General features: G+C 43.9%; 1 protein-coding gene across 10 annotated transcripts in view; it reads left to right on the forward strand.

The window, feature by feature from the left end:
• DLG2 (discs large MAGUK scaffold protein 2) overlaps nucleotides 1-12,721 on the forward strand; it is an 835,907-nt gene that overhangs the window by 754,058 nt on the left and 69,128 nt on the right. For all 10 annotated transcript variants that reach the window (XM_088668833.1, XM_088668834.1, XM_088668835.1 and 7 more), the window contains one exon: nucleotides 4,906-5,020. In XM_088668833.1, coding sequence (XP_088524959.1) covers nucleotides 4,906-5,020 — 115 coding nt within the window. The remainder of the gene's footprint in view (nucleotides 1-4,905; nucleotides 5,021-12,721) is intronic.

Below are 12,721 nucleotides of genomic sequence, written 5' to 3' on the forward strand. Positions count from 1 at the left end.
TGGCTATCATATCACCCCTTAAACCGAGGTATGACTGTATTCCAAATATGTGGTGTCATGCTGATATAAGAAGGAATAAATAACCTTTAATCTCGAGTGAAAGGTTCTGCACATCCTCGAGCAGAAATGCAAAGGCTTGCAAGGTGTATCCACGTGAACTGGGCTGGGTAGGGGGCTGGAGCAAAGAAATACTGTACTGCTCAAGTTCATGTGGGAGTTCAATTCTGCTCAGAATGGAAACTGTTGATGATCTGATACTGCGTTATCCAAGACTTAGCTTTTGATCTTACTCCTCACTCTGCCCATCGGAGTCTAAATATAGATGTCAACTCCCACGTCTACTTGCATGGAATTTCTACATTATTTATTAAAGAGAAAGGCTGTACTGAAAATGAAATATCTTTATATAGAACTAAAGCTAGCTAGCTAGAACATCAGCAGTCAAGGGACAAGGGACAGACAATGAGCCACTTCAGATGTTACACAGAGAGTCCTCTGGAAATGAGTTACAAGCTTTCAGTAGAAGTGAAGTTCGGCTCTTAAGACTTTCAGAATGAAAAAAGACAGAAGGACTATTTTCTCCTTGCATGTACAGGCTGGCTTGAGGAAGGTGATGGCCTTGGTGGTGATGGAAAGAGGGCAGTCTACCAGTACATGCTCAAGAGTACTCTCTTCATGAGCCTTCAAATAAGAATATTCTCACATGATACGTTACATAGGAGATTTGGGGACAGAGATCCAGAGCTGCCATTTGAACCTGGAAATGCTGCAGATGGTGAAAAAGTAGGGGGCTGGGGAGAATAGGAATTCAAAATCATTGAAGTAGTGTCCTCTTCTTCTTTGGCAATCACTCCTAGCCGAGTAAGATTGTCTTCCATAAACACAATTTTAACAATGGGTCCGTAAGTGACTGTGGAGGCCAATTCTGAATCCACACGTCCTTCCACAGTGGGAACATTGGTGTCCAGGCGGGAGTTGATCACGATGTGGATTTGTCAAGCGTGCCTTCCTCTTAGCACATTTCTCCCTTGCATCCTGAGATCGAGTTTCTTCAAAGCCCATGAGTGTTCTCCAACTGGAGCGCTTGTAGGCCAGTGTTCTAGCGTAGCTTAGAACAAAGCCACGGGGACGCAGTTGCAATTGTGGCGGTCAAATTTTGCCAGTTATGGGCTAATGCAGTGGTTTGCAACCAGTGTGCCATGGCACCTTGGGGTGTCTTGAATGATGGTCAGGGGTGCTGTGGGCAACACTGGCCCCTGTCCCTCTTTCTTTCCTTCCCTCCCTTCCTCTGATGCCCTCTTGCATCTCTGTCTCCCAAAGGCTTGCACAGCTATTTGTTGCAGCAGTCCTGGCTACAAGCTCTCCAGGTGAATAATGCCACTGGGGTTGGCCAGGGGTTGCCTTCCAAGCCCCTGTGGGGCAGTGTGAGGAAGCACCTCTCTTTGTGGCAGGTGGGGGGGGGCAGCTCAGAGACCAGGGGTGGCAGCTGCGGCTGCCCAGAGGACTCCCAAGGAGAGGGGAGAAAAGAGGAGGCTGGGGGAACACTCCACAAGGGACGGTGTTCAAAAATGGTGAGAGGCTCCTAGCTCTGCAGGCAAGGGGTGACATAACTGGGCTCCTGAGCCCCACAGGGGTGCCACAGAAAGAATGTAGTTGGTCAAGGGAGCTATGGACCCCAAAAGGTTGAAAACCTCTGGGCTAATGGGTAGCCCCTTTTATACAACAGCCACGCATTCTGGGAAGGATGCCAAAATGAAATGCAAACATTAACTTGGGGACTAATGGTAATGGCAAGATTTACAAATGGAAGAAAATGAGATGCCTGGTTAATTATGGTTAAAATGCAGAACTGTAAAATGGGGAAGTGGTGAAATAGGTGAAGTTCTTAACAATAGCAGAGCTGCAGTCAACAAATGAAATGTTATCTATCTGATTGTTATCTGTTGTCATTCCCCTCCAAATACTTTCAGATGGAGGGTTTTTAAAAATAAATAATAATATTTTTATTAGTTTTTTTATTGAAAGATTTTCAATTATAAAGAAGTAAAGTGGTACAAAGAAAAATAGGGAAAGAGAGGGGGAAAGAACAAAGACATGTATAAGAAGGAAAATATATATACAAAAATGCAATGTAATAAACTCTCGTACATTCTTATATAAATTGATATAGTGTTATTATCCTAATATGTATGTAAATATTAACAGCCTACTACATTCTCCATAAGCTCATTCCAAATGTTGTCATATTTATCCAAACAAAGTGTACATCTGTAAGCAATCCGTTCATAAGTTGAGAGTAAGATGGAGGACTTCTCAGGCATCTGGAGTACAGTTGTACCTTGGTTCTCGAATGTAATTCATTCTGGAAGTCCATTTGACTCCCGAAACCATTAAAAAACCAAGGCATGGCTTCCGATTGGCTGCAGGAGCTTCCTGAAGTCAAGCGGAAGCCACGTCGGAGGTTCGGCTTCCAGAAAACATTCACAAACCGCAACACTTACTTCCAGGTTTGCAGCGTTTGACAACTAAGCCGTTTGGGAACCAAGGTACCACTATACTGATTTAGTACATCTCCAGGCTAGTGGGGCCAGTCAAGGTGGTACTAGGGTGGGGCCAGTGGATACGCCACTCCATGTAGCAGGGAAGTGACAGGGAACCTGCAGACGGAGAGGTCAAAGGATTGTGACGAAAGCAGAAACAAAAAATGCTGATGTTTACTTATCCCTCCCATGTCCTATGTCCGGAACGGAAATCAGTGCAGCAAATTCGATCAGTATTTCCCATGGTTGCTTTCGGTCTGCAAATAATATTAAATTGATCACGGCTTCCATCTCCACCACAATATGCATTGCATTGCCTTTTCATTGAAATGAATGGGTTGGAATAATGTAATGACAATGTAATTTATGCATTTAATTAGGCAGAGTGTGTAAGTTAACTTAATTTCTCCACTTTGATTCTTTCCTGCAGTCATTTAGTCAGTGTGATATCAGGGAATGTTACCTAATGTGATAAGGAAGAAAATATGAAGACACAGAGACTTTGTGTAGTGGCTGTCAAATCTCCAGCCAGCCTCACATAGATTTGCTTTTACTGAGTTGCCTTTTCATGCCCTCTGGCATCTAGATTCAAACTTCAAGAAAGAAGATTCCACCTAAACATTAGGAAGAACTTCCTGACAGTAAGAGCTGTTTGGCAGTGGAATTTGCTACCAAGGAGTGTGGTGGAGTCTCCTTCTTTGGAGGTCTTTAAGCAGAGGCTTGACAGCCATATGTCAAGAATGTTTTGATGGTGTTTCCTGCTTGGCAGGGGGTTGGACTGGATGGCCCTTCTGGTCTCTTCCAACTCTATGATTTTATGATTCTATTCTATGATTCTAGATGGACAATATACGTAACAGGGTACTGTATGAAGACAGGCTCTGTATATGTGGGCAACCACAGGTGGGAGACATCTTGCACAGTTTACTACATTGCCCATTCTCCGTACAGGAAAGAGGTCTCTTCCCTGCAGAGAAGGTCCTATGGCTTCTTAGCGATGTAAACACTTCAGTGGCTCGTAAAGTCACCATTTTTTTTGCTTTGATGGCCAAAAAAATCAGAAAGAAGACCCTGGACAATATAGCAGTGAACTGTAAGAGAGACACAGAGATATAAATAAAGACCATTATATGTGGCGCGACACCCCTTTTGCTTGTATTCTTTTTTTATTCAGATTTGTCACGGCCAATGGCTAGCACAAGAAAGTTATTTGGATTGGATGTAGATGCTGTCCATTTGGCTTTCTCTTACTGCAGAAGTGAACCTGAAGAAGATGCAAAGTAGATGTTGCAACAATGGTCCTCCACCCATCTCACATTTGGACTGTTTTGCCTGCAATGGACCACATAATCTTTGTATCCGCTGGTTGCACTAGCAGGCATCAGAAATGGGAATAGCGAAGACTTTGAGGAAGGCTGTAGCTCCTTCCTACATGGGGCTGCCCCACATCTAGGCGGGGCTTCATAGAAGTGAAGTGTGAATCAGTGGTGTCTTCATAACCACACGAAGCTTCTCTGACAGCACACGCCTATATATTTCTCCCACCTTTCCGCAACAGCCAGCCTAGGTAGGCCAGTCTTGCCAGAGGCTCACAGTACAACCACACACTCCTTTAGGCTCCCTTTAGCCCCAGACGGGGGTGTTTTGTGGGGGTACAGGGCAAATATTTAGGAGGGGAGACAGACAGAGCATCCAGCCTATCTGCCTCTTTCCTGAGCCTTGGAGCTAGAGACTGACTCAATTAAGGTAATTCAGCAATAGGCTGAAGATGGGGGCTGTGAATGGGCAGAAACTGCAGACTTTCATGGATGCTGAACTAGATGGGCCACTGGCCTCATTCTGCAGGGAGCTTCTTATGTTCTTGTGTTCTTTCCCCCCCCCCCACATCGAATGCTGGAATCGTCACTTGCTGCCGTCCCTATATTTAATTGATGTCAAATCTTCATTAGTGATTACAGCTTAATATGTGATTAGGTCTTGATTTATTGCATCGCTTAATTGATTAATCCATTAAATTTCAGAGCCCTTGCCGTTACACAGCTTTTATCATGTGCCTAGCCAATTCCAGTGTGATGTTTCGTTGGAGGTTTTGGTTAGCCTTTCTTTTCGTGGCACTTGCTGTTTAGCAGCTTTATATGTCTATTTTGTTTTTAAACGTGGAGGACTGTTCACATTCTTCTTAATGACCTTAAACATGCAGAGTGATCAGTTGGCCCAGATTCTTGGCATGTGGTCTGACCTTATCATGATCACAATCTTCCATGTTTAATCAGTCTCACTAAAAGGGAAAAAAATTGTAATGATGAGCTGGTGATTGCAAAGGGTTCATTCATTAATTGATTGCTTGATTTGCATTATTTTCCAGAGTACGCTCGATTTGAGGCCAAAATCCATGACCTGCGTGAACAGATGATGAATCACAGCATGAGTTCTGGGTCGGGCTCCCTGCGAACCAATCAGAAACGTTCCCTCTATGTCAGGTAGGGATGCAATATGACAAAATGACCAAAAAAAAAAAAAAACCACCATCAGCAGAGAAAATGGAACTAGAGATTGAACTGATGGAGAATGAGGTTGTCAAAGGCTACTGGCCACGATGGCATCATCATCATCATCATCATCATCATCATCATCATCATCATAGCTTTCCATGAGGCACCCCAAAGTGACTTATAATATATACTACTTCCAATATCAGAGGCAGTATGTTTAAACAGAAGAGTGCTGTTTCACTTCCAAGAGTGCTTGTGAACGTTCAATAAGTAGCTGGTTAGTCATAGTAGGAGAGAGCGTGGGCCTTTGGTCTGATCCTGCAGTGCTCTTCATATGACAGTGCCAAACAGCATGGTTACGTTTTTCCTAAATGGTTTGGGAACCCAAAGAAGGAGTGCTTCTTTGCTTATAGGTCTGCTCATGCGCCGAGATCGTAGGAATGCAGGAAGCTGACTTATAGAGAGTCAGACCTCCGTCTTTAGAACAACCAGTGGTGTGGAGTTCTCCACCTGCCTGTCCCCTGCAACCTAGGAATGTAGCTGCGTGCTGGTCCTGCGATTGGCTGACCCACCAGCCCTTGATCCCAAGGACTCTTAAGGGGATGCCCTGTGGGGCTATGCAGGGAGCTCAGCTGCTAGATGCAGCCCTTGGCTAATGCACCACCAGAACCAGTTATGGTATGATGGAACACTGTGCATAAGATGAGGACAGAATGCTATGAATAAGGCAAAATGCCAAGATCCCAGGTTCCATTCAGGGTAGAATTCCTCCTCAGCCCACAGCAACCAGAACCATCGTAAATAGAGGCCATAGGGTGGGGCACAGAGCTAAACTATGGGATGCACTCCCACAGGAGGCAGTGATGAACGCCAACTTGGTTGGCTTTGAAAGAGGATTGAGCAAACTCATGGATGCTATTACTTGCCACAATGGGTACGTTCTCCTCTACAGCCAGAGGCAGCTTCTGTTCACCAGCAGCTGGGATTCTCATAGAGGTTCTACAGTGGCCACTAATCCCACTTGATATATTCTGCCACCACAGCTGGGGGCTTCCGAATAGCATTTGCCACACACTACAATCTTTCTTAACAGCAACCCCCTCCAACCCCTCCTTAAGTACGTCCATTTCTCAATTTCCACCGCTCGCCGCCACACCTCCGTCTTGATGACTGCAAATTGGAGGAAGGCAATTTGTCAACCCCCTAGTAGTGATGATTGCTCATGGTGGAACTAACTCAGATGATGACCTTACAAAGATCCAATTAAGCATGGGCTCTTAAGAATATGTCGGCATGACAGGGAGAGGGAAATGAGGGTGCCCCGCTGGGAGGAAAAACTGCACCTCGGCGTGTGGCTTAATGATCTCAATTTGGTTTCTTCTGGATGCGAAGGGTCAGGAGAACTAACTGGGGACAGTTCTTGCAAAACATCAGTGGAGCAGTCAGTGCATTGGTTGCTGAATGATGCTGTATGGAGGGGGCAGGGCAAAAGTGATGGGGGGTGTACAGCAATGGGGGACGGGCATTGTTGCCTCTAGGAATAGATAAGTTGTGCAGTGTCCAGGAGAGAGTCCCTGCAATGCGGCTTGTGCACATTTTTATTTACTTATTGCATATGTCTATTTTGAACTCTGCTTTTCAGCCAGGATTGGCTTCCCATTAAAATCTGTTGCACGGTGTGATATAGAGGAAGGGGGTGGTTTTGTTACTTCTCACAAACCCCTTACTGGATTGGTGGTTTCCTAGTATAGACTGTAGGTGCGCATGAGAGATCCGATAGGTGAGGGAGTCTTGGACTGCAGAGGGGTACCGATGATACTTAGAAAGAGGAAAGGCAAGTTGCAGGTGATCAGGACCCTGGTCAGCTCCTTCTGAAGAAAGTATCAAAGACTGGATGCAAGGCAGATTGGAGCTCAGCAGAGAGGAAGAAAGAGACAAAACTAGAAGTAGTCACTGATTCTGATTCCACTTACTGTTGAGCTCTCTGCCAGTGTGGTGTAGTGGTTAAGAGCGGTAGACTCATAATCTGGGGGACCGGGTTCATGTCTCTGCTCCTCCACATGCAGCTGCTGCTGGGTGACCTTGGGCTAGTCACACTTCTTTGAAGTCTCTCAGCCCCACTCACCTCACAGGGTGTCTGTTGTGGGGGAGGAGGGAAAAGGAGATTGTTAGCCGCTTTGAGACTCCTTAAGGGTAGTGATAAAGCGGGATATCAAATCCAAACTACTCTTCTTCTTCTTCTTCTTCTTCTTCTTCTTCTTCTTCTTCTTCTTCTTCTTCTTCTTCTTCTTCCACCCTACTGGTCCCAACGAGTGCCAGACACCACTGACAGCGCTTTTTCTTCTTCCCTCCCAGGCAAGGACTGAAATTTGACACAGGGTGCTAAATGTAGCAATTAGAGATCCTTGCCTTTCATTTGAATCAGAGCAGAATGCTAGCTCTTATGGATAATGGGAGTGGAGAGACAGCTTGTAAGGTTAGGTAACATTCCTATTATCAATGTGCCGTGCAGTCTGACCTTGATACCTCCACAGGGTACCTCCTGATCTTGTTCCTGAGCTCTGCTTGCACAAACTGCATTACAAGGTGGCTCCCTAAAGGCAATAGCGTAGACTGTACCACATCTTACTGCAAGTGAAGGATGCCATTTTTGAACATACATCCATAATCCCGTGCAATTAGAAAACTAATGCATCAGGTGGAAAGTTTCTCTACCAGATGGGTTCTTGCTGTGCTGCTTTTTCTTACTACTACTACTAATAGCTATTATTATTACAGTATTATTATTATTATTATTATTATTATTATTATTATTATGTCTATATACTGTCTTTCATCCATAGATCTCAGGGCGGCTTACTGCATAAAAATACATGATCGAAACACAAAATACAATAGAAAAACAAGAACAGAACAGAACAATAGCACCCCCACCCCCTCCCACAAACACATTTAAAAGGGTGTAGGGTGTTAATCAGCCCAAGGCCTAGTCAAAGAGGAACATTTTTGCCTAGCGCCTAAAGGTATACAATGAAGGTGTCAGGTGAACACCCACCCACCCCCCGCATTCAAAAATGTGATTTTTTTTCCAACCTGCAGTCTAAAGTGGCATGATCTGTTTTACTATCATATTCTGAAGGGTGTGTAGACTGGGCCAAATAATGCAAACCGAAAGATCATGTAGTAAATCCTGTTAGTTTTTTTACCTCTGGCTTCTTCAAGAAGCTCAGGGTCCAAATATATAGACATCTCAATCACCCCTGTTGTCTAATTTAACAACTGTCTACACACTGACTGGCAGTGGCTGTCAAGTGCTTTGAACCACCCTGAGACCTATAGGTATAGGGCAGTATACAAATTTATATAATAATAATAATAATAATAATAATAATAACAACAATAACAATAATAACAACAACAACAACAACAATAACAACAACAACAACAACAACAACCTGCATATGCCAGGGATTGAACCTTGGACTTTCTGTTTGCAAAGCATGTGCTCTACCACTGAGCAACAGCACTTCTCCAGCCCTAGTCCAAAAATCTAACAACTATGCCAAACTCTTCCTCTAATACTTGTGTCCCTAAGAAGATAACACCTCGAATTTTGAAAATTGTTATTCTTAAGATTTTCCCCGAATGAAAGACTTTCCACCATGGTACAAGATGCCTGGATTTTCGATTAAAGAAGTTGATATGAGGGTGACTTTGTTGGGAATCAGGTGCTAGAAGATTTCTACTTGACTCCCTTTCCAGAACAACGCATATTCCACACAGCGCTGCTGGCGGTACATGCACTTAGCAAACTTCTTAAAATAGACTTACTGCCACAGCTTATACTAACAGCTGGTGGAAACTTCAGTCAGAAAATAGTCACATGAATTCAGGCTCTGGGAACACAGTGAATTAGACAAAACAAGCCCAACATTTCCTGGTGATTGCAACAGACTATTACAAATTTTACTGGAGCGCAGCACCAACCAACCAACACAGAATTGTATTACTTGGCATGTTTTTCTTGAGGCAAAACTGGAAGAGAATGGTTTGCCTCCTTTTTCCTATAGGAATTGGCCCACAGTTGCATTCTGGGGCTGCTGTTAGCCCCTGCCAAGGGAAAAAATAGCATGAATCCCCAGGGAAGATTAAGCTGGGGAAAATGTCACACACACCCAAGGGTCATTGGTGAGGGTGGACACCTGCCCTCTCCCCACAGATTTTTGGGGGGGATGCAATGGAGATCTCTGGGGAAAACAAAGCCTTCTGGAAGCTCACAGGTCCGTCCCCCCCCCTTTGCTCAGTTTTATTCTCTTCTCACACTGCTCAGTTCCTCTTTGTTTTATTTTTGTCTTCTGTGCTGTTGGACTGCATTTGCGCTGTTTGTTTTCAGCCCTATTGTTTGCACATTTTTAATTGCCCAATGAGCCGCTCTGGGAATCTTACTGATTGAAAAGCAGGGAATTGAATTATAGAAAGCCAAATGACAGAAAGTAAGTAAATATAATGTCCCGGGGCCCCAAAGAATGGTCATGGGAAACATCACAGCAAGAAGCATTGTGTTACACACACCTCACATGGGTTTGGAGAGAATTAGCCGGGTACTGGGAGACGTGTATATAACAGGTTACGCATAAGATGCAAGTATCTGTGAATATAAGCTTGTCCCCACTTGGCATTGAAATGGTTATTTGCCTTCACAGAAATACAAACAAGATAGAAGTACATTTTAGCCTATGTGGTCCTCAGCGCAGAAGACCACATGTTGTGCAATGAAATTTTGTCAGATCCATCAGGTTGCTAGGGCAAATGTAGAAACCTTAAATATACTGTATTCCTCTCCATCCATCAACAAATACCTATCTTCTTCCAGTTATTCAAGGGAAAAAAACTCTCTGGGAAATTCATTTGAGAAACCAATCCCTAGGATAATTATACATTATCATCATCATCATCATCATCAATTGAATTTATATACCACCCTATACCCAGAGGTCTCATTCAGAACATGATGGACAATTTTTTACACTTGTTCCTGCGCGCAGATACACAAAAGGTGGTTTGCAGGTATTTTGGTATATCTCCCATCCAAATACGTTGTGGGCGTAGTTTGAAATCTCAAAGCTGCAGAGGCCTTTTCATTCAAGCTTTATATGTTCCACGGTATTTTTAGGAGACTGGACGTATGATGTTGGCTTATAAAGGGTCAGGTTCCATCTAATTCAGTGCTATGAGACGCGTTCATTGTTACAAATGCAGTTGTTGCTGGACTACAACTCCCATCAGCCCTTGCCAGTGTGGCCAGAGATTATGGGAGTTGTAGTCCATCAACTTCTGGAGGGCACCACATCGGCTATGCCTGTGGTTCGGAATCCCACAGAGAAATCTTGCACATGTTTACCCAGAAGCAAGTCCCACTGCAATTCAGTGGAACTTTCTTCCAGGTCTGTGCATGTTGAACAACCTTAAGCAGTTGACCTGTACAAGCTTGAACTCTGGGGCTTAGACATTTCAATAATAATAATAATAACAGCCTTGCTTTAGAAATAATGGGCGCTGCTTCTTTTGTTCTCCTGTCTTCTAAAATACTGAAACAGCAACTGGAGGTGGTGGAAGTGGGGTGGGATGAAGCACACAAGGGACTTGTGTTCCAAGCAAGGAGGACATTCAAATTAATAGCCTTTTAGTGGAAATGCTGTCCGCTTCCTGGTACCCTGGTGGGGTTGTTTTCTTTGTGAGTTGCTGGCTCCTGCAGATGGGAAGCGTCAGCAAGGATAAAAGTAATCAAACCGAAGGAGGAGAATGTGAAAAGGCAGTAGCTGCGGCCACAAAGTTCCTGAAAGATTTAAAGAGCCTAATGCACAGCTGGGTTTTCAGATGGCCTGCTTTTAAATATGCACTTAGGACGCAGTCGGCAGCACCGGCAAGAGAGAACAAAGGGGCTAAATTGTCAGTGGTGGAAAACGTTTCATCAAAACAGCACATCTCGTTCTTTTATGTTCCATTTGTTAGCGGGGTGTAGTTTTCCCAACAGCTTTTCTGAAGTTTCCGTCAGTGCCAACGGCTGCAAAAGGGTGACAGGGAGGATTAATAAATATATAAAATAAAAACTCAGCAAGGTGATAGACATTATCATGGGAGGCGGGGTTGCTGCCAAGCTCATAATGAAGGCACAATATCCAGGCAGCGAATTCAGCCACTCCCTGGAGGTTCCATTGTCCTGCCTTGGATCTACTTAAGGCTTCTTTCTGTCATTTTCACGGGCTGTTCGCATCTCTGCTCCAGAGAAGCGGACACGGAGCAATGGATTCAAACTACAAGAAAGAAGATTCCACCTAAACATTAGGAAGAACTTCCTGACAGTAAGAGCTGTTCGGCAGTGGAATTTGCTACCAAGGAGTGTGGTAGAGTCTCCTTCTTTGGACGTCTTTAAGCAGAGGCTTGACAGGCATATGTCAAGAATGCTTTGATGGTGTTTCCTGCTCGGCAGGGGGTTGGACCGGATGGCCCTTGTGGTCTCTTCCAACTGTACAATTCTATGATTCTATGATTCTCTGCCCGTCTATCCTTCACAAAGTAGTGGTGGCTATCCCACTGGTGCATCCCAGGGTGCATGAATGCAGGACTGGAATGGCTACTAGCACCACGACCATCCTCAACACAATTCCATGTACAGAGAAGCCAACTAAGCTGGCTGCTGAATCTTACTTTTTTTTTTAATATTAAAACAAACTTTATTTTATATCACAACAAATACAATCAATGAAGATCAACAATGAAGTAAAAACAAATTACAACCATAACAATGTTGCAATTGTCTTATTTTCCCACCCACCCACCCACCCCCTTCCACCCCCTTCCCCCGCGACTTCACAACCTGGCCTGAACTAATCCCCTTTATCTTCCTTTTTATTCTTAATATACATACCTTATTTCAATATTTACAATAAATTCATATCATTTTTCTCATCTATCAAATTTCCTAGCTCAATCTCTCTTATCCTGCTACAATTAACCCATTATATTTCTAAAGAGAGAAAGAAGAAGATAGAACCTTTAAACATTGGAGGTAAGGCTTAGATTATCTACCTTGGTTTGCATATAATCTATAAATGCTTTCCAATTATTTTTTGAATCATCCTCTTTCATTCCTTTAACTTCTTCATATTTTGTGACCAGAATATAATAATTATAGAGTTTCTTTTGCCAATCTTCTTTTGTTGGGACGGAAGCAGTTTTCCAGTTTTTTGCAATTAACACTCTTGCGGCAGTTACAGCATAACTTATACAGCATCTATCTTGTGGTCTCTTCCAACTGTACAATTCTATGATTCTATGATTCTCTGCCCCTCTATCCTTCACAAAGTAGTGGTGGCTATCCCACTGGTGCATCCCAGGGTGCATGAATGCAGGACTGGAATGGCTACTAGCACCACGACCATCCTCAACACAATTCCATGTACAGAGAAGCCAACTAAGCTGGCTGCTGAATCTTACTTACTGGGGCAGCACACCTGAGAGTAGCAAATTAAGCTTAGCATGTATACAGGGCAGGCTGTGTCAGTACAGATGGGAGATGAACTTGTTCAGCACACTTACTTCCAGCGACCCAGCCTTTCCCAACGCTCCCAGATGTGCTTACAGTTGGATTACGCACTTCTCCAAATTTTGCAGCATGGTGGTGTGTAA

The sequence above is a fragment of the Zootoca vivipara genome, chromosome 4, assembly GCF_965207765.1.
Source record: "Zootoca vivipara chromosome 4, rZooViv2.hap1.1, whole genome shotgun sequence".
NCBI lineage: Eukaryota > Metazoa > Chordata > Lepidosauria > Squamata > Lacertidae > Zootoca > Zootoca vivipara.